At 41.5% G+C, this 23397-nt stretch overlaps 1 protein-coding gene across 1 annotated transcript in view; it reads left to right on the plus strand.

The window, feature by feature from the left end:
- The first annotated feature begins 11164 nt into the window (after positions 1-11164).
- The window catches only part of pax2a (paired box 2a), a 20664-nt gene continuing 8431 nt past the window's right edge, over positions 11165-23397 (plus strand). The window contains exons 1-5 of the mRNA XM_047029447.1: positions 11165-11645; positions 13520-13685; positions 14437-14634; positions 18558-18643; positions 18912-19031. Of these exons, the coding sequence (XP_046885403.1) occupies positions 11603-11645; positions 13520-13685; positions 14437-14634; positions 18558-18643; positions 18912-19031 (613 nt within the window). The 5' untranslated portion in view covers positions 11165-11602. The remainder of the gene's footprint in view (positions 11646-13519; positions 13686-14436; positions 14635-18557; positions 18644-18911; positions 19032-23397) is intronic.

Genomic DNA, 23397 nt, shown 5'->3' on the forward strand with positions numbered 1-23397 from the left:
TTTTTGAAAGACAATTGCATGAGAGAATGATGGTACTGTGGACTGGGGTGATTTGACACTAGGGGACAGAGCTGCTGAATTTGAGATTTCTTTAAGATATTTACATAAATATTGAACACAAGAACCAACTTTCACTGCAACACTTAACCTTGTTACTTTCTCATCAATATATCTGTGTCTATTCATTTTTACTCACACAAAGTCAGTCTTATTTACTGAGATAGTGTGTTCCCAAGAGTCTAACAGAGAAAAACCCTTTAGGTCGATACTTTAACATACTTCCTATATAATTAGCTGTTCTGTGGAATACATGCAGGTGTTATCAATACTGGTACATTTTTTGCATGTGATGAACAGTTTACTCACAATTAAAGTTGGCTCACTGTAAGCTGAAGAATCCCTGTTGATATACATTGTGTAGACTCATGTTTAGAACTCCAGCCTGACAATGGAGAGCAGAGGTACGAGGTCTGTGGGAGGAAAATGCATGTTAAATTGCCACAGTGGAACGTTACACTTGTATTTCTCAAATAGACAAGAGGTTTTTAGCCACTGTCAGATGTGAACATGACCAATAATGATCCTGTGAAGCGAAATAATTACAGGCATCCCTACCAGCACATTCAATAAACATCTTTCTCTCGCTCTTTCCCTTTTCCTCTCTCCCGCCTCTTTATATCTCCCTCTTTAACTCACACGTAGTGCCCGTCGGATGTTCTCAAACCCACAGAGTACAACCTAAACCTCTGTGTCATCGGTAGTACCCCCTTGTTGCAATACCTGAATGTCATGAATATTTCCTTTAGTTTGAGACCATCTACCTGTGTCCTGTCTCTCTCAAAACAGATCTCAGCCCCTCCACTCCCCCCCTCCCTCCCACGCACACACACCTCCACCCCCCCCTCCCACGCACACACACACACACCCCCCCCCCCCTCCGCCCACGCACACACACACACACAACCTCCACCCCTGCAGTGTCTGGGGTCCAACCTGGCTCAGGTTTTAGCGGAGCAATGGGCCATGCAGCCCTTTTCTCCCACAGTGGGTTCCTAGGTGGACTCTTTGCCCTAGCATGCGTTCAGTTGGGTCTGCTTTATCCACTCTGTTGATTGCAGGTGATGTTCTGGACTCAGTCCAGCTGACCTCGAAGGGGAAACCAGATACATCATTGTCCAAAAGGGGGACCTCCAGAGACCCAACAACACGAACACCTTGTCCGGCAGTCCGACTCTCACAAACAACTCCATCTGTCCACAGTAAATACACTATTAGGTTTACTTTGACAGCAACCAAAGTTCACTTAGATGAGAATACAGTTTGCCCATAAACCCTATACTGTTGATGGCCATTCAGCACTCCTTCCCCAGTCCTCGACTCGTGTATGTTACTCTCTGCATACTAATTAGAAATCCTAATATGCAATCATGTTAACATTGAGCCTAATTTGTGCACCATGCATCTCTTGTTTCCTACACACCTCAGAGCAATTGATGGATATCCAATCAGACAACGTCTCTCCTGCCAAAGGGACGAGCTCCGCGGCTGACGACACATTGCAGAGGGGGGAGGGAGAACGCCTTAAATTAATTAACATCGGACCTCTTGTAGCTGCTCACTTCTGTAAACAAACATTTTAATATGCAGTAATTAATTAAATCTGCCAAGCTCCTCCGCTCCTCCCATAGATCTTCCTTCACTCTCACTTTCCCATCTTGTTAAAGAGTTTATTATGGTGCACGTGAGACAAGCAGCAAAGCTGCAAAATCGCAACTTTGTCTGCGGCCATCCTTCTCAGCAGAGACTTTGCTGTATGCTGTTGCAGTGCACTTTTAAATTCTGCCACCGGAGCATGGAAAAACATATTCTTTTACACCAAATCCGGAATGAATAGAAAACGAAAGATGTTCTAACGGCTTTATGGTAACATTCTATCTACTTTGAGGGGGGAACCCTTTTTTTTTTTTTACTCTTTTAACCCTTTTTACTCTATTGTTTTCCCTACCGCGCCACACACCCAGGCCTTCCCTGGGTTCTGGCTCGCCTGGCCACCAGTAGGGATGCATCACCAGGGGTTCCTGGGCAGCCATGGCAGACTGTGATCATGAAGAATAATGTTTGGCCTGGCAGATGATTAGGGGTGCTAATTTCTTCTGGCTTCGTGATGTCACATCTGATGCTAACGCAGTCTGGCTCGGACAACATGTGGGAATGTTGTCCAGGCCGTTCCAGCCAATCCCAGACCTGCTCTCTGTCCCACTGTCGAGTGGCACTGCTTCTATATATATAGAAGGAAGATCTATATGGGCAGATTGGCAGATTTAATGCGTGTGTACACCTATCCTTTTTAGGTCTGATATGAAAACCATATCAGAATAGCATTTTGTCTAACCACATAAGACACACAAACGGCCGATATTCTGTCATTATCTAAATGTTGACTAAAATCTAAAATCAGAACAAATGTAATTTGGGTTGTCGATTTTTAGCTACAAATTAACATACAGTATATCTTAAACATGACGTGTTTATGGAAATCCCACTGCAGCAGGGACTGGAGAGTGACTCAAGGGGCATCGCTGCACAGGTAAGCTGCTTTTGAAGGGGTTCATGTAAATCCTAAAGTCCAAAAGTCAATTACTGGGGCATCTCAAGCGTGTGCGACTGAAAGACTCTGATGTTTTATTGAAGAGAGGCTTTAATTCATCAGGGTTCTCAGGTCCCTTTCATGCAGCCTGGAGAGGGAAAAATGCACTTCCTTCAGATGGCCGGTGTCATATGACACACACACATATACACACACACACATCAACTCAGCAGTGCCCAAAAACAACTCTCAGGTGGTCTGCCTTGCTCCACTGAACAGACTATTACCCCCCACCCACCTCAACACACACAACTCACTCCATGCAGACCCCCACTGACTAACTGAGACACTCTTTTACCAGATATGCTAAGTCTTATAGTCATCTCTTCAACATTTTGATTGCCAAAATAATTCCACAATAACTTTCTCAGGTTGCTTGATGTCAGTCAGGTCGGCTAAACCTCTGAGTTGACATTGTCTTTTCACAGAGAATCTTTGGCCTAAAGTTTGGAGGGAGGTTTCTCTTGTGTACGGTAGGCAAATATCATCCTATCCATTTGGTTTCTATGGCCATTGTTTATTAGAACAAACACATTATCTCACGGCAGGCTTGATAAAACAATAAGGAGCAGGCTCTCAAACCACACTCAGAGCTGTTCACAACTTGCCATAACACGAGGTTGCAATGACAGCCACTTCTATGAGCTGTTATTGTTAAATGTGTGAATAGACTTAACAATTCAAATAACTGAAGCTGGATTCAACTCCAGTATTGCCCTGGGTGAGTCAAACAGACAGCTTATTTTTCAGTTGTGATCAGCCAAACTGTGCCGCATATACAAATGTAAATAGGCTTCTCATGAGTTTCCTCTCATTCTCTCTCTTTTATTTTCTCCCTCCCTCGGTCCCCCTCTCTCTCCCCTCCATCTGTCAGACAATGGATTTTAATCTTTAATCCATGAGCAACCATTGAACACCAGTGAATCAGAAATTACAGATGTTTTACTGTCTCTGTTCTTTTTTCCCCCTTGCAGTTTCCTGTGTGGGCCCCTGAGCTCCCCACTGTCATTCAAGCCTCCCATCAACCCACACACACATGTACACACACATGTACACACACAAATACACCCACATACACTCCCACATATATACACTCATCTTTGCACACGCACACACACACACTCATTCTGTGCCATCATGGCACCATATGACACTGTCATCATTTGGTAATTAAACCCTCGCTGGCTTTAAATATGAAAAGCTGGCATGAGCTGGTGATGATAATACTGGCTGTCGCGCAGCCCAGATTTCCACCAAGCTATCCAGATTTCAGACGGAAAACATCTTCTTTCAATGTTTTCTTAATTTGTGAATTTCTTTTTGGTCAACATCTTCAACTATGGTGCAAATTTCAGGATAGACTATAAATATATTCAGATTTGAGAACTTGGGACTTCTGTAGCACCCAGAAATACATTTCCTCTGGATTTCATGGAGAAATAGTCAGGCTGTGAAGCTTTACCGGTGACTTTTAAATAGCAGGAGGACAGAGGCGAACATGTCCACATTGGCAAAGATGATGAATGATGGGCACTCCGCATGCATAGTGCTCCTGGGGGCCTACATGGGCAAGGAGGGGGAGGAGAGAGAAGCAATGGAAGGGTGGGGAGGAGGTCAGGGAAAAGGGAGAGTGTGGAAGAAAGGGTGAAGGAGGGAGGCTTATTTAATGCTTAAAACTGAAGAAAAAAAGTGGGACACTATTTTTAACAGACAACGGGGGAATGTGTGTGTGTATGTCGGGGGGGGGGGGGGGGGGGGTTGGGAAAGTAGGCAGGTTGACAAAACTGCAGTACCGCACATTTTTCTACTCTCTCTAATTCACAGGACCAGACGCATTGGTGACCATTCTAGAAGACCCACCTCAGCCCCATTGCCCTCACCCCTGTAGATGAGCAGGACTACCATAATAATCTCTCCCCCCTCCAAAAATTCAAATTTGTGCTTCCAAAGGACTCCGGTGGTAGGCTACCCAAGCAGGCCTAATGAGAAGATAATTTGGAATGGACCACATTGATTTATGTGCACTGAAACTTCTGAAACTGAAAGTCCCCTTATTATTTATAAAAATTCATTACAAAAAAACCCAAAAAAGTCTTATATTTTTATATCACGAATTCGCAATGGTTGCGACCACCACGCCCACGCATGTATCCACGTTTTTGTGGACCGACCAATCAACCGACCAACCGACCGACAGAGCGAGCTATAGAGCTGTTGGTCGCAGCTAAAATGAAGTACATGTTCTCTGAATGTAAAATTCGATTTGTGAAATAAGACATCAGGAATACATTATAACTTTGATTGTAAATATTTAATAGCCTAACAAGTATTCACAGACCGTTTTAAATAACTATAAGAAGACATTTCTGACAGTATTAGAATATCAAGCAATAGGTAAAGATAGAATGAGCTTTTCTCACGTTAAATAATGCACTTCAGTTTCTTGCACGCCTATAAATGGATCCGCTGCATTGATTTACTAGCACCGTAGTTTAGATACGTTAGATACGTTGCCTATACCTATTGTTAAGGACACATCATCATTCTTTTTGTGTAGTTTTACATTCAGGCCTACAGGTTACAGAAAAGTTGTATTTCTATTACTTAGCTTGCTTCCTGGTCCTGTGGTATTCTTATTGCCGTTTTAGGTCCTCAAGCATTGCACTGTGGTAGGCCTATCATACAAAATGTTTGTTAAATAGCCGATATAGAAGCCATAATGTTTTATTGTTTAATTTTATAGCTTTAGCACGCTCTGTCGTTCGTGTGAATATTGTAATATTGCATTTTTACTGGTTACTCATCTGTTAATGTTCCAGTAAGTAAGTTTTATAATCATCCATACTTTTTCTTTGTATTCCCTCGCACTGTTAATCACAAAGTTTCCATCAAACCGCGTGTGTGCGCATCTGGGTATGTTTTGCTGAGGAAACTTTCCTATTTTAACCAACATTGTTCATTGGTCTAGCACAGCCTTAATCAAGTGGAGGAACAGAATAATTTTGAGGTGGTCTGGGTGTCTGCTAAAACTTCAATATTTAACAGGAGTTTGTAAAGCTATAGACAACTGATGTTGCTTACTGTCGGAAATGGATGCACCGTGTTTCATATTTCTAACAATTAGGCTACAGAAATCTAAGATCATTTGTTATTGTTAACATTTTAATATAATTTCTGGATTGCGTAATCAAATCATAAATAATATGCACGACTTTGTGAGCATAGAGTAAGTCTAACATAAAATAAATGTAATTAATGCATTCATTTGAGATGATTTCCTACTCGTCTATATCGAACTTCTTACTTATGCAACAGTTATGTCCATCAGTCAGAATTAGAAACGTTTCATGTGATATGCAAACGAATGTTTACAGTTTCTTTTCTTTTTTTGTGGTTTTGTTTTTGATTATGCCTGTGTATGTGTGCACTGTGCATGGATACGTGCGTGTGTGAGCGGCTGTGTGTGTCCACGCGTGCGTGAGTACGTATGCCTGCGTACGTGTGTCCAAGAATGAGAGAAAGATAGATAGAGAGAGAGAGAGAGAGAGAGAGAGAGAGAGAGAGAGAGAGAGAGAGAGAGAGAGAGAGAGAGAGAGAGAGAGAGAGAGAAAGCCAATATGTTCAGGTAACACACATTTAGGCCAAGACTACTTTATCTTATGCCTATGCGCCTGCTGAACTGTGGTAATTTGAAGAAAGTTTCAATACAAATTCAATACAAATTTACTTAGCACACAGGCCAACACTTTTAATAACAGCATTCTCAGGCTTCCATATTCCAAGATTGCTCACTTTTGATCTGAACTCTTCAACATTATTGTCAGGACTTTAATAAATATGCTTTTGTGAAATTGAACAAACCTTAGCCATTTTGGGGCTTAAAGTTCAAAGGAGTGCAAACACTAAACACTCTGGATTATGCTTAACTACACATTTTCACCGCAAACTTCCTCCCAAATCTGAGTCAATTTTAGAGCATTATAGATTTTGCGTAAAAATCTAAATATATACGTACCAGTATTTTACAGGCTGTACTGTGTAATCTGCAAAGTGCGTATATCCACCTGTGTCATGACTGCCAAATTCTAGCGTCCCCATGCGACTGTATCTTAGCCTATCTCCATACTAAATGTGCTATTTTACCTCCGATGGGCAAGTTTTATTCATTCTTTATATGAGACATCTGAAACGCTTTGTGTACCTTGATTTCTATTTTCTCTTTTATCAATTCCTAGCTCAGTGGAGCAAGATTGCTTCCTTTTTTGTTGTCGTCTAAACCGTTTAGTTTTGGATGATCGGTCAAAGATTCTGACAACCAGCGGGGAGATGCACTACGCCCAGCCGAGGAGGGAGCGCAGGAGGCCGGACAGATCTATTGGGCTGCATCGTGGAGACGGACCATTAGACAGGGGAAAGCCATGCCTCACAGCCTTGGTCGATCAGGTAAGGATTTCTCTGTGCTCCTGACCCCCTACCCAGCGTGCCCTCTGCCGCTCACAAATAGTGTCAATGTTTGTTTGCTGGTAAGGTGAGGTGAGGTTCTGCGTTGGGTTAACGTGTAGTCCTGTGAACCAAACTATAAAATGTTCTTTGTTTCTTCAAGTTCTTCGAGTGTTGAATATTAGCCGATGTGCGGAAATATGATGCAAAGGTTACAGGTGTATGCAACTGTGCCTCGAGGCCTATTATTGGGTCAATGGACTTCACCGTGAATCACTGTTTCTAGTTGGCTATTTGAGAACTACGGCAGCCTACACATTTTTAGTAGCCTATGTTGAGCATTGTTAGCAGTATCATCGTCAAACATCGTAGCAATAGATGCTTTAATTGAATACATAGATCACATTATAATTCACTTCTCGATTTTGGGTCTAAATGGGAAGATCAATGGAAAAGCTTTGTAATGATCTAATTAATTATGGCAAAATTAAAAGCAAGTACAAAATCAATCTCTGACTGTGTCGGGGAGAGAGTTAAATTGATAGTCCATCTGCTCCCGTTATAAAGCACATGAATAAGCAATCTAAGGACGCAGCTGATATCCCGTCGTTTGGCATCTGACGGTGTCATGAGAGCATATCATGGAATATTGCTGGTGATTCCCTGAAATAATGTAGATACTTTTGAAAACGCCAGGGGAAAAGGTGATTGTTGGTTCAAGGTATTATTCACAGTGTGTGCAGTATGCATTGACCATGTTCTTTGTCAGACAATTGCATGACTTTTTGTTTTGTAACTGGACCTATGCCCTCTATGGGGTCAATAAGGTAGAAGCACAGGGTTGTAAACAAATGAAAAACTTCACACGTCTATCAAAATAGACTATAGTAATAAAAAAAGAACAGTGACAGTCAAAATAAAGATAATTGTGAACATAATTGCGCTATTTTGATAAATATTAATATTTACAACACTTGAAAAGTCAAAACATTGACTTTATTGACCATTGACCAACATTGACTTTATTTTGTATGTTTGTATCACAAACAATACAAGAGTAAAATGTTGGAAGATATAGGCTAGAAGATTAAGTTGTAATTAAGTGTCTGCATAGCACCGAACCTGATAGATATTTTATAAATGTCTTGTATTTCACAATTTTCCAATATTCTGTTATGCTATTTCAAACGTTCAGTTCCTCATTACTTGATTTCAAAGCTGAAAAGGCATTGAAAGCCAACATAATAAAAATAATACAGCGTGTCTATGCAGCCTACAATTGAACTTACACCTTGCGAAGCCAATTCCAAACTGAGGTGGAGCAGGATAGCCTACGCAGAACAACAAAAAACAGCAACATCGATTGGAGACGTGGAGATCGTAACATAAAAATGAGAACCGAAACCACAAGATTAAAAAACGGAGGAAACGTATTTCCATCACCCTCATCCCGAATTCAGCACACTTCTCAACAGCAAACTTTTCAGGGCATGATTTTCAGAGTGTGACAGCACATGTCGTAAAGCTGGTTTTTGCAGTCCCCGGCGTGCGTGAAGGAGAGAACGCCTTGCTGTAGCCGCTCGCTGAGCCTCCACGATTCATTCTCACACTCCTTTCTTCAGACCTCACTCGCAGTGTTCTTGCAGCTCATTAGCATCTCAGAACGAACAACATCATTTTGTCAGAAACGTGTGTTTTGGACATGGTGAAATTGTCATTTTCACATATTGTTTTTTTATGATTTTGAAATTATCTTTTTACTCTTGCACCGTCCATCAATTACAGGAAATGACTATATTACTAAGCCTGTCCACAGAAATGCCCTAATTAACCGCCCAGAAAAGCGCTAATTAAATTTCAGAGTTTGGCTATGTGCATCTTCTAGACAATGGTAATACCAAACCAAACTTCTGGCAAATATGAAAAAAGCATTGTGTGTTGAAGGACCAGTAGACACTTGCAGTTTCTTAATTATCACGACATTTGTTTTGCTACTCTTCGACACGGGGACGTCGCCATAGCGGTGCAAAGGGTACGGGGGCAAATCAGGCCGTTGTGGGGAAATAGCAGCAGCTTTAGGGCAACAGCGCAGCGATGTGTGAAATTACAGCCCATGGTGCTACATATTGTACCAGAAGCTCCCTCCAAAAAGCTGAAACAAAAAGAGGAATCGTCCTCAAACTTGTCCAGAGGGCAGAACACAACACGGCCTCCTATTCCATTCCAAACTCCGACATCCACAAAGCTTCCATGTCTATAATAGGGTCTCTTCTGTGATCTTTACCAACTGGCATTTTCTTGTTTGATAATGGTGGGAAGGAGCTTAAAAAATAATAATATTCTCATCACAGAAATAACAACAACAATGTTCATACTGTTACTGTGCCTATTAATAATAAACAATTATAATATAAGTGTAACATTTGTATAATGGTACATCAATGGTTACAATACAGGATATGACATTACCATAACAATAGGTGTTATTGGTTGATTATAACAATACCTATCACGACATTCCAAAATCAAAATATTGTCAGAAAGTAATAACTAAAAATAGTAAGTAGGGCCTACTAATTAAAGCAGAGTAATTCATTATTTGTCTAAATATTGTCTAAATTTGCTTACATTTTATTGTTGATAGTTTCTCTACAGCAATTTAGATTGTAGTCACTCTGATTGCCCAGGACTTTAATGAGATACCTCCACGTCTCTCTTTAGAACATAAGGTAAAAAATTACCTTATTGCTGTTTTGCTTGCTTGTTAGAGAAAACAAACTAAAGGAGAACAGGTTTAAGTGTTTTGAAGCCTGTTTTCGGCCTTTTGAAGATGTAAAAGGCATCCTTAAACAAAACAAAAATCAGAATTTGAGAATTGCCAGCTAACATTTTAAAAGGTCTAACCATGTTAGCAGTCTGGGGACAAACCATTCGAATAAAGATTTGTCATGTTTGTGGCTACGGTATCCTAACACCAGGTCATGATGTGGAGGACAGGACACGTGAAGATCGTAAAACAATGAAAGAAGAAAAAGATTCTTAATTGAAAATCTACATATTTATAAGCTAAACTTTTAATTGGTTTGGCTAATATCTCAATGTTCTTAGTAGTTCTTTTATATAGGCTACAGTATACCCAGTAACAGTAGCCTAACACTCAACCTATGAAGCCCACTCCAAAACTATTGGTAAGTGTCGATCTAAACAGCTTACAAAACTTAAGAGCGCCATCTACAGAGTAATGGAGCAAACAGCTTGTTGAACAAAAGCGCCATTCCCATCCTTCTGTAAACACATCCAGATAACTAGAGACGTGGCCTGTGAAGTATAGCTGAAGTAGGCCTTGCTATCAAAGAAGAGGATGGTCACAATTTTGGGTTGCAGATCTGTAGACTTTGTGCATAAAATGTTGAACATTGTGTCAGTAGGCCTCCGTGTAGGCGATTGCCTCTAAATAACATAGCATAATACTTGATAGTTTTAAATTAACCCAGGCTTTAATAATAATGTAATGTATGTAGTCTACATGTGATTCCATGCTCTATTAAGGTTGATCACATGAATACCTTAAATATGTAATCAAGGCCTAGATTACAACATAAGGCCACTTCTGGGTAGGGTCGCTTTGACAGAGTGGATGTTCTAACTTTCAACAATACACTCTTTGGAAAATAAAGACAATCTGCTTCTGGGTTGGACTCTTTTCATTCAACTGCCTATGCTTGCCTTGATTCTTCACCCAAAAGTCTCATCATTTCCTATTTCTTCTTTCTCTTCTTCCGAACTGTCGGATGCAGGGACCTCCTCATTTGGGCTCTACTTTTTGCGTTGGCGAATCACAAAGTGTTGGAATCTATTGCCTTTGTCTGACAAGTCATCCATCTCTATGCTAGGGGATCTGTAGGATGGAGGGATGGGGGAGGAGGGAAAGGAGGGTGGATCGGTAGGACTGTAGCTTTTAGAAACAGACACGCAAGGAGAGGGGATTCATTCTCAGCCAAAAGCTTCGTTTAGGCGCAGCCCATTCTAGAAGAGAGGGGGACTGAAAGCCTCTTTCGGCGTGTCTATGTTGCCCCTGTCATTACCGTCCCCGTCTGATTAAACTCGAGACCCGCCTGTCCCCGCCACCGATAAGAAGAGGGATATTCTACCGCAGTTTCGAGACTGGACCGTTGGAGACTCCGTTGACTACGGCTCTTGATTTCTCCATAATGCCGTTTAACGACATCTAGAGTGAGACAGGTTTTTAGCGAATGTTACAATTGGTGCGTCTGGAACAAGCGAGGGTCATGCTCTGCACCTGACAACCCTTGGTATTCACCCAACGGAGTTTAGCAAGAGGAAAACTTTGCCGTTTTTTCAAGAAGTTCTTTTTCGAAATAGGCTACTGGCTACGGACTTATAGCCTACTACTATTTTGAACCAATAAGCAATATTTCTTTAACGCAGTTAAAACTGCATCACCAAGGCGAAACGGCGTCTTCAGTCGATTACCTTTCTTTTCTTTGCTATCCCATGGATATTCACTGCAAGGCAGACCCCTTCTCGGCGATGCACCGTGAGTAGAGAATTAGTTTCCTACAGACAATCTTTTTGGATCACCATATTAATTAGGCTACGTGAAACTTGAACTGTCTCACATACGACGCTCTTGCGATTCGCAATTCACATAAAATACTGAATTATGTGTCTATAGCCTATGCTAAACATGCAATAGCCTAGCACCGATAGATGGGCACTGTCTGTCTTTTTGCTTTTATAAATATAGCCTAGCTTGTGTCCAGACAGCACATGGAAAATGACCACAATAAAATAAGGAAATGTAGCGATAGGCTACAACTCGATTCCCCTCTAAGTTGAATTAACGTGAAAAAATATCAAATTGAATATGCCTAAATGTGATCGTATGGAGTAAAAATCTAAATGTTAAAATGGTTACGGAGGCAATAGCCTATGCTTTCCTAATACCTGCATAGGCCTATTTTACGTTAAAGTTCAATTGCTTTCTGCATTCTGAAAAGGATGTGGTGCAACTTTATTGACTTTCAGTCAGCGGTTGTAATGGAAACCGGACTTGGGCGAGGAGTGTTTTAGAGAAGTAATATCCTAATAACACTTTTCCCAGGCCGGAAATGCATTTGAATATAAAGCTTTTATTACCGTTGAAATAAACAATAGGTCTACTTTTGGTTTGCTAAGTAATAGCCTAACTTACAAATATGTTATAAGATTAGTCCTGTGAATTGTAAATAAATGCCCTAATACAGAAAGAGTGTAATGTAGGACATGCTATATGTCTCTATTTAGTAACAGTATGCTACAATAATTCATGGAGCTTTTTTTAAATTGTTAAAAGACGTTAACTAGCCTGAGCTTTTGTTTATTCTTTTCATTTCACAGTTTTATAGTAGAGCAGTGCCAAATGTAAATTATTAATTCTTCATCATTAGCACTATCCACGTTTGTAATATGAGTTATCAAAGCTCTTTTTAATTATTTACAGTAATTGTGCAAGGAAAATTACACAGCGTGAAAGGTAATATCGGCGACATGTGTTAGCCTATAGCCTACTGAACGGTTGCTGTTGGAAAATATTTCTATGTGTAGAAATCCTTCAGATTTTACTATCAGAACTAAAATAGAAAATAGCCTATCGTTTTAGATGTTTATTATTATTATTATTATTATTACAATTATTAATAGGTATGCCACTAACCTTCTCAAAAAATGCAGCTATAGTTGACTCTGATGTAGCTTATATGAAACACTTTCAGTTGCCATATTCAACTCTACCTTTCAGTGATCGCTTAACAATAACAATTTATAAAATAACGCATTACCTATATATGGCTAATTAATAACAGTAGGAGGACAATGGTGACTTCTGTCACCACTACAACTAAACAATAGGCCTACTACAAGAACCATTATTAATAGCCCACCATTACAATATAAAATATAGGTTAATCATAAAAATGGCCTATAGCCTACATATTAATACAGTGCCTGGCCCGTACAATAAAAATGGCCCTATGAACTAAGAAAACCGAAAACCAAAGACTGTTAAAAGAAGTTGGCAAAGACTGTACACAATATAAACGATGGCATTTTAGTAGTCTTAACTATATCATAGGCTAAATGTAGCCTATGCTTCACATTGCTGCTTTACAACCTGCTAAATTTGAGGTCCAAAGCTTACAGTCTGTTCACGTGCCATGTGCCCTGAGAATAAATATGTTTTACTCTCATGTGTGTGTGTGTGCAAGCGTGTGTTTGTGTGTTTTGCCTGTTCAAACAAAATTTTGCAGAACACTGAATTGTGGTCCGAGCATGCCTGTGTAATTGCAAACGCTGTCCATTTTCTAAAGCTGCATATCTTCTGTATGTATGTAATGTTATGTTTCCCTGTGTGCGTTGTTGTATCCCATATAGGGCATGGGGGTGTGAACCAGCTAGGCGGGGTGTTTGTGAACGGCAGACCCCTACCTGATGTCGTGAGGCAGAGAATTGTCGAGCTGGCGCACCAAGGGGTCAGGCCTTGTGACATCTCCCGACAACTACGGGTCAGTCACGGCTGCGTCAGCAAAATTCTCGGCAGGTAAGGGAAACAGACTCACCAGAGCCTACGTGTCAAGCATAAATCTTCTGGCATATGCGTTACCAGCTTTATTTTAGCCATAGTCAGTAATAGGTATTTTTGCCTTGATACAGAAATTCTGTGACGAGGACTCTTATCGATAACCCATTTTCACATCATATCGGGTCATAAGGTTTCATGTAGTATCCGACAAAATATTTTTTTTCTGAGAACAAAAGATGTTAAGAGGTAATATCTTGAATATTTTTTCAGCCATCAGATGGATTTTAAGAGGTATTTTATTTATTGAACTTGGAATGTTTGTCACCAACATAACACCTATTTTAGGACAATATGGTAGCATGTATGTTGTTTTGTGCATGCGACTTCAGGTTATAGAATAGTCTCAACCTCTTAACTGAACTGGATCTTCTTTATAAGTGACATTTTCTTCGTTTTCAACGTGATGGTTCTTGTGTTGTAATATTGGCCAATTGATTCTAATTGATTTGGAGAGGTTTTGGATGATTTTTATTAGCCAAACCTTTGGCAATTTGTACAAAATATGCTCAACTGTCCAATTAAGCAGGTCCAACATCGGAACAAAAGTGGCTGGGATGTGAAAAAATAAATATGGTTGACGTTTTATGGACTTTTTTAATCACATGAAAATAATATAAAGCTTGCATCATATTGGATCTCACATGATTTCTATATAGATAGCCTGCAAGGTAATTAATTCGATTTCTGACATTTTGTCCTGTTTTTACAGGTACTATGAGACTGGCAGTATTAAACCTGGAGTTATTGGAGGCTCCAAACCAAAGGTCGCAACTCCAAAAGTAGTGGATAAAATTGCAGACTACAAGCGACAGAATCCTACTATGTTCGCCTGGGAGATTCGAGACCGACTCCTGGCTGAAGCTGTCTGCGACAATGACACAGTCCCCAGCGTATCATCCATCAACAGGTATCACAAATCCCTAAAGTCTTTGTAACATTTATGAACCTCGAGCCTGTTCAAACGAACCTGCATTGTGGCGGCGGTTTTATGCTTTGTTTTTCTTCAAGCCAGTGTCCACTGTGTGGAACTGAAGTCAGAGAATGCCTTGTCGATTAAATTTGCCTCATGCGTAATAGCCTGGGATAACCTTGAAATAGAACTAATGTGGAGGCTTAGAGTAAAAAACGGGATTTCTGCAGTCGACTGAATTTGCAGAACAGATCCACATTTTACCATCATACAGGGTCCTTTCAGGTTGGACCATGTAGGGTGGTCTCACAAGTGCAATTCAATCCCGTTACCTCTCCTAAGTCAGCAGGGGAACTAAGGTTGAGACCGCGAAAATCACATCTGTCTCGATAAAAACCGATCAATAGCGCGTTACCAGATCCAGCGGCAGAGGGAAATACCCAACGAAGTCGTTCGATAAGCGGACCACACTGCGACAGAGTCTGCACGTTCTTTATTACCAAGCAATAGCTCTGTTTTCAAATAGAGGCCGCAGGGGACTCGCAGTAACCACACCACATTCACTAGTGAAGTAAAAAAGGAAATAAATTGTTCAACATAGAATATAAGAAACGTATTTGTGAAATTGCATATTCATATGCCATTCTAAGAAATACAATTATATTCCTTTTATATCTATAATAATTAATTAATTGAATACAGAATAAGATATTCTAAAACCGTAATCTAACTATGTTAGATTGTTCGGCTGATATGCTTTAATTGTGTAGTATTACGAGACATATGATTATTATTATTAGTAGGCCTAGTGATTGTTGTGTAACCATAAATTAGCCAAATGACAGTGATGGAATTTATGTTGTAAATATGGCCTACGTAATTTTTATTTTACACTTTTATTTCATATTTTTTTATTTACTAGAACTCTTTTTAACTAAATTAATCAAAAGGGACTGTTTCACCAAATCGGAACAGTCATTCTACACCTTCACCTTTCACATTAAATGGGACAAGGCTAGACAAAGCGTCTTTATGGTGGACGGTGGAAACCCCCAGCGGATGTGCGCAAGGTGAAAAAGCATTATACCTTCAAGCGCTTGTAATGAACTTTGGTTAGGAGGCACTGTTCCATAGAGCTGGCCATCAGCATTACATTTTAATGAGCTGCAGAGAGATCAGAAGACTCCCTGCTCATGACATACAGTATCTGGCTAAATGGAGCACTGATCAAATGGAGAGACACATCGTCATTTAAGTGTGATAGGTGGGCAAAGATACTAACATTTTTGGATTCAAATATTTTTTATTAGGTTTTGTCTAATTAATAACCAAGACTTAGGCTTATTGTAAACACAAGTAATTCTTAAAATTTCATGTAAAAATGCATGGGCATGTGTGTAAAAGTCAAAGACACAATATGGTCAAATAAATAAATAGATGAATAAATGAAAACAAAAAAGAGAGTTATCCACGTTTTCTGTAGACCATGTACAGTGTTTCACATAGGTTAGAATATACTAGATTGATAGGGTTTTGTAATGAGCCGTAGTCACCTTACAAATGGACATTGTTACAGAAATTCAGTATTAGGGCATTTACAATAAATTAGGAAAGAGATCTTGTGTAAATATTTGAATAATTTGTTAACTTGTTTATAGTTACTTGTTTACTCAACCCCTGGAATTATCTTGTTTTACAAACTCTGATCTGTTGAATCCCCTATCATTCAACATCGGTATGCATTTAATGCCACACAGGCAATAGTGTGGCACAAAAATGTCTCTCATAGGGATATTTATTTTGTTAAATTGCATGAAATTTACTTCAAACAAATTTGAAGGAAAATAGAGGGAGACAGAGAGTGGTGGACAAGAAAGACAGCCAGAGAGAGAGAGAGAGAGAGAGAGAGAGAGAGAGAGAGAGAGAGAGAGAGAGAGAGAGAGAGAGAGAGCAAAAAAGAGAGAGAGAGAATGAGAGAGAGAGAGAGAGAGAGAATGAGAGAGAGAGAATGAGAGAGAGAGAAAGAGAAATAAGAAATAAGGCCAGTGTGGCCTCTGTGGTTAAGGAGTTGACCTCTGCTCTGTTGACAAAAGAGGATGTCCTAGCTTTAAACACATTTTTCCCGCATGAATTATTAAAGATTACACAGAGACTGGGTTGCACTTTGTGCTGTAGCCACAGAAAGGAGTTTTCAACCTCCACATGCCTTGTGGCCACACAACGAACCCATGAGGTCCTAAGCGGCTTTCAATCGTATTGATCCTCGTTTTAATATTTCTTTGGGGATTTTTTTTCCAACAACATCCATACACTAAAGTCGTTAATTTGCCCATCCAGATTGCTTATTCAATATCAAGAACATGGATTCGAAATAAAGTCCTTGAATTTATGAGGCTCCCTAGAGTCATAGGGTCGGATAACTGTAGTGGTGAGATGTAAAAAATTCAAATAAAATATTGATGTGTGTTTTCTGGGGTAGGCTGCCAGCCTTTGTGGCCCTGCCTGAAGGGAAGCGTATAGAGGACACTTGAGATAGTGAGGAGAATGAAAAAGAGTCTGATGCACATTTTACCCCCCGAGGCTACTAACCCTTACCTGCCCAATTCTGAACAGATCCACTGAACACACCAGGGCCAACATCTAAATGTACTGTATGTGAAGGGAGTAGGGGAAGGAAAGATTTTCTTCAGTTCAACCAAAGTGTGGTCTCAAAATCCAGAGTGTAATCTAGAGTGTGTTCCCAAAATAGGTATATGTATTGAAAGAAATTGTTATACAGTATGTACTTTGTCCAAATGTAAATGTGTACTGTGGCATTGGATTAAGTCTTATTTGATTACCGGTGTCACAACTGATGAGTTATAATGCCATTTCTTACTGTAGCATAGTGTGTTCCAGTAATCCACATCTGTACTCACTGATCTGAATCAATCTTGAAGATCCTACAGTTGGTAAAAAGATGTAATCTCTTCCTCGGCTACAGCACCGGCCTCATGCGTTCCAGATCACCACGCCAGCTGCCGTTTCTTAGTGTGTGCCACAGAGAATCGAATAAATCAGATGTTCCAGTCTGTTTAGGCTATTACAATGAGACGCTGTTGCATTACTGTTACATATAATTTATAGTCTACAATTTGCATCTCTTCTCGGGTGTCACTTGTTCCCAACTTATCCCCAAGTCCCCAATCGATAGGGCCTGATCCACACCGACAGTAGAGGATGCCCATGTGTTTGACTGACTGACCTGAACAACCAGAAACCAGGTGGAAAAAAAGAGGGGGGTTTGTGTGGGGTTTGATAGAGAAAGAGATGAAGTAAGAGGGAGCTAGTAAGAAAAAATTGGGAAAGGGATGGAATAAGAATAAAGATCGAAGGGGAGAGAGGATGAGGAAGGGGGAGGAAAGGGGAGTGAAGGAACGGGGGCCGATGGAAAGAAAAAGAAAGGGAGCAAGGAGCAAGAGAGGAAGATTATTATAGAAGGCCAGGTAGAGCCAGTGAAGCCCATCATTGAGGTGAATTGATGTGATTTCATGCTTTGTTTGCAAGATCATTCAGTCCAAAGTGCAATGAAGACTTTCCCCCACCCCCCATACCACATCTTAACAGTATGGGGACTTTATCATATTTCTAACCCCAGAATCCAGCTAGATTGAATCCACTCTCTCAGGGGGCACCCCCATTCACTCTCGCTCAGTGGCAGAGAGATTGGACCTAATGCTCCAAGATTGGTTATTTGTGACAGAACTCAAGTACAGGGAGACAAGGCCCCCCAAACGAGCCAAGAGCAGTACACATGCAACGGCATAAGTGGATGTGATGCGCTATGTTAAAGCACGCTGGGCCAGAGAGCTACCGTGGAATCTCCATGCTCGGTAGAACGGGGCTATTGATTGACCCCTGTCTGTTGTTCACTTTGGCAGGATTATCCGCACCAAAGTCCAGCAACCGTTCCACCCCTCGCCTGACGGATCGGTGACGCCGCTCTCCACGCCTGGACACACCATAGGTGAGAGCGAAAGCGCCACCGTGACACTCCGTGTCTGAGGTAGAACATGTTTGGATGATCCCAGGTGAAGCTTTGCTTTAGCTGACTTGGTTGTGGACAGCAGAAAACAGAGATTCATGCCAGTTAGCAAGCTGCGTCCCCTTGCCCTTACACCAGTAGGACACTTTCTTGTCACACCTACAAATACACGTATGCATCATCACACAAGCACACGCACACACACACACTCAGATGTGAATGCTCTTGACCTGGGTGTCTTCTTCCTCAGTACCCAACACAACGTCACCCCCGGTGACCAGCGCTTCCAACGACCCCGTGGGATCCTACTCCATCAACGGCATTTTGGGAATCCCTCGCTCCAACAGCGAAAAGAGGAAAAGAGATGACGGTAAGAGAGCAGACAGATCCTTTTGTTTCCGCCCCTTTCATTTCCCACCCTGCCTCGTCTTGTACTTTTCTGTGTGTGGAGAAGCATGGCATTTATGACAGCACTGGAGCCATGTGTGTTTCTGTGTGTTTCTGTCTGCTCTCCCCTGTGACTTGTTATGTCGTACAATCGGGCAAGCCAGCGAGTGTTGTGTTTCAATCAGCAAGCAGATAACTCTGGGTTTTACCACCAGCCTATAGAAGTGCATTTCAATTTTATATGATGCGCTAGAAATCACACACAGCTGTCATAAAACCTTAATACACACGGACATCTTATATGGAGGTCTGTGGCTTTGCGGCTGGAATTTGAGCCAAGCAATCCATTTACTGTAGATAACACTAATCAGCTTCTAAACATATTCTAATCCGTTGGTTATCCATTTTCTACATATCTGAGCATATCGCTTTCTATTCATGTACAGAACATAGGATAAACTAAAATGTTGGTTAGCGAACAACAGGCAACAGACTTTCAGTATTCTTTTTAAGATACTGTAGAATTTACATACAGGCAAAGCAAACAGAGCAAGATGGGTTCCAAGATTAAGTAAATGCCTATCCAGTCTGATCCAGAATCCCTCACTCTGAGACACAGCCAGGAAGTGGACATACATCGCCTAAGGCTTAATAGATTATCGGTTCTGCAAACAATTGCCTTTTTAATGCCTGTGAATTAACATGTCCCTGGTGAGGCCTGAACAGGTGTAGGAACAGACCGGTTGAGGGGGTGAGATCCCTGTGTGTGTGGTTGTGCATGTGTGTGTGGGGGGGGGTGGGGGGAATTGGCAGAGCGTGTGTACATGCATGAGCATAACGTGTGGGTTTCAATGTTACTGTATGTGTTGGTGTATCATGTGTGTCTCTCTGATGATGAAAGGGGGGGGGGGGATTTGGTTGGTTGTGATCTCGTAAAGCACTTATCAAAGCGGGCTATTTGCTTCTTTTGTGTTTCCGTCTCTATAGTTCTCTGGAGTGGCAACCACTTGGATGGGAGGAAAATAGGACATTGTAAGTTGAAAAAAACCCAAGTTAGCAAACCTTCTCTTTTGCTTTGATCCAACAGATGTCTCTTAATTGTGATGTGTCTGTCAGCCTGGGGTTCGGGAGGGGACTTCGGGGCCAGCTGAGCAGTGACTTCCTGATGACGATTCTTGACGCAAACTGAAACAAACCGGGCTAACTGTCGCCAATCAGACATTCTCCACGCAGCTCCATAGGTTATCTGCTGCAGCGTCACTCCCGAGTCACAGTCTGTTGTCTGTGACACAAGATTTTCCAGAGTATGGCCTCTATATATAATAATAATATTTAATATTTATATATATAATAATATTTTCACCTTCCTCGACCATTCTAATAGTCTAATACAGTATCTGGTGTCAGGAAGCAGATGAAGACCTCTTGATTGGTTATTTGGGATAGTGCCAGTTGTGTAAAAGGCTGTGGGGTTATTTAAACATGTAGTCTTTATTTCACACCAAGTCATCTGGGAGACGAAGGGAGAGCTACTGAGCGAGGGCTCAGTTTCAGACCAACACACACTGTACAAAGGCCTAGGGCCACCCGAGCTGGTTAAGCCTGACGTTTATTAGATGATGACAGAGCTGCAGTCTCTCATCCTAATCTGTTAACCGGTTACTCTTGAGGAAAAATAACATGGGGGTTGAAACCTGCCATTAAAGTACCATGACAGAATGTTTCAGGTTCGTGTTTTTCCCGCCACTGTTGTGTTTGGATTGCGTTTGGATTGGAACAGTGAGTTGACTTGAATGTTTGACTCTATGTGAGTCTCGTACGTTGCACCTGTGTCTCCGGGCACGTGAAGCCTGTTCCTGTGAGGAAGAGAGGCCGGCTCTGTGTGGTGGTTGAAGTCAGCCGTTGCCCTTTGAGGAAGAAGAAAAAGGTCCCCATTACTGGAGGTCTGCAGAGATAATGTAGTGTGACACGCGTTATGTACACCAGGTCCCCGTAAGATGAGCTTCAGGGACACAGGTGCCATAAGAGACATTAATCTGTCCTTGTCATGTGTTATTGCAAATTAAAAGTAGCATGTTACACTGGACGAGTGAGAGAGAGAGAGAGAGAGAGAGAGAGAGAGAGAGAGAGAGAGAGAGAGAGAGAGAGAGAGAGAGAGAGAGAGAGAGAGTAAAAAGGTAGAACAGGGGAGGGGGCAAGAGCGGAAATGAGACTGGAAAGGGTAGTTGAGTTGTGCGATCTGTGTGTGTAGTGTGTCTGTGTGTGTAGTGTGTCTGTGTGTGTGTGTGTGTGTGGGTGTAGTGTTTGTGTGTGCGCGCGTTTGTGGCAGGTCTAGATTGTTACTCCAGTGGCTTCGGTGGCTCCCTGTACCCTGAACATTGTGACATTTAAAAGAATTTGCAATTCTGCAGAGAAAAGCTATTAATTCACAAATTAACATCCCTCCCTCCCTCCCTCTATCTCGGATGTGCAAGCTATCGAAAAGACAAAAGAAATAGCCTTAAGGGGGGAAAAAGGAGAGAGCTTCAGCCCTATCTGTGGAGAGATTGGTTTGCATGTCTGCAAGCAGCGATACCAATTATGCCAGTGCTGTGAGAATGCGCCTCAATGCCTTCCCCACACCCCCCACACACACCCCCCGCCCCCCGCCCCCAAACCACCATACCCCCTACTTTCAATACAACCCATAGCCAAGATTTATTTGTGTATCTCATTATGTAAAATTGAATGCTACTCTTGCCAAATGCATTAATAGTAAAGTGGGGGGATTTAACCTGTTACTTTACTCTCTGCATTATAAGGGACTTACTGCACTCATCTGGTGTACCTCCACAGAAAGGAAGAGGCAGATAAGGACAGAGGCCAAGTTAGATTGAGGTTTTAAGTTTGAAAAGTCTTCAAAGTTGGTTTTTCCCTTAAAACCTTAAGCAAGATAATCAAGATACTAGTAACTTAACAGTGTAAACATAACAGTATTGTTGTATCCAGGACGGGTTGGTCCTGACCTTGCCTGTATTGCGAGGCAGGTTGAAGTGACCGGACTGCGTGTTTCTCTGGCTGAAGCAACTTTCCTCAAGGGAGGACAGGCAATAGAGACTAGTGGTGATAAATTAGACGCCGAAAACAAAGGTCGTAAGTCCCCGATTTGCCGTAAGCGTGGGATGTGTGGAAGAGGGAGTTGACGAGCGTGTGAGCTGGGAGAGAAAATATGGCCTAGCTGGATCTTTATTCAAAATGTGTTGAAGTGAGCAAGTGAAAACAGCCGCAGAAGTCACACTAACCTTAGCGGACACCTCAAGGGAATACTTCTGCCAATTTCATATTGGGCCTTTTGAATAGTGTCCAGTATATAGACGAGCACACTTGTGTTTTCTTGAAAGAGTTTAAATCTGTTCGAGTATGGATTTTTACCTGGGCCCATGCTGGTTGGCCAGTCAAGCTAGTCCATGACAAAAGCTCAATAGAAGATGACTTTAGAAAATACACACATCCAGAGCTAAATAGAAATAAATGGGATTGTGAGCACTGTGATGACCAAGATGGGGTGATGGTGAGAGAGTATAGGACCAGGCCTGAGAGGAGCCACAGAGCATAACGCACAGACCAGACACCAAGAGCAGAGCATGACACAAAAGGGTTCATAACTAGAGTCTCTTCCTCTCCCTTCTCTCTCTCTCTCTCTCTCTCTCTCTCTCTCTCTCTCTCTCTCTCTCTCTCTCTCTCTCTCTCTCTCTCTCTTCTCTCTCTCTCTCTCTCTCTCTCTCTCTCTCTCTCTCTCTCTCTCTCTCTCTCTCTCTCTCTCCCTCTCTCTCTCTCTCTCTCTCTTTTTTTAAGATGTTGAAGCCACTTCTGCATTCAGCTACATGTTGTCTGGCAACCTGTGCAGTTGTAAATGATATACGGCGAGGATCCGTCAGGAAGAAAAAAAATGATATAAGGAAAGCAAATTCACTCACATGAAGAGGAATCATGTCGCAGAAAAGTCAATTATGGGCACTGATGCCGGGAATTAATGGAGCGCTGCATTACCCGGCTTGAGAGGGAGGGAGAAAGAGAGAAAAAGGAGGAGGGATGCGTTAATTGCGTTTCCACAAGGACTCGTCACACAGGGTGGCAATGCTAAACGACAAGTCAGGCCTGGAGGTGGGACAGGGCTGGAGAAAAGGAGAGAGGGAGAAGAAGAGAACATAATTACTATGTCTTGGTGGTCTTATTAAGATTTTTTTTATGGTGGGGAATGCATGGTCTTTGACGTGTTTAAACAAAATGTACAAAAATCTAATCTTGTTTGAATACACTCAAACAACATGCTCTGATAGTGTTACGCTATCAGGGAAGGGGAAGGGAGA

The sequence above is a fragment of the Hypomesus transpacificus genome, chromosome 11 (assembly GCF_021917145.1).
Source record: "Hypomesus transpacificus isolate Combined female chromosome 11, fHypTra1, whole genome shotgun sequence".
Classification (NCBI taxonomy): Eukaryota; Metazoa; Chordata; class Actinopteri; order Osmeriformes; family Osmeridae; genus Hypomesus; species Hypomesus transpacificus.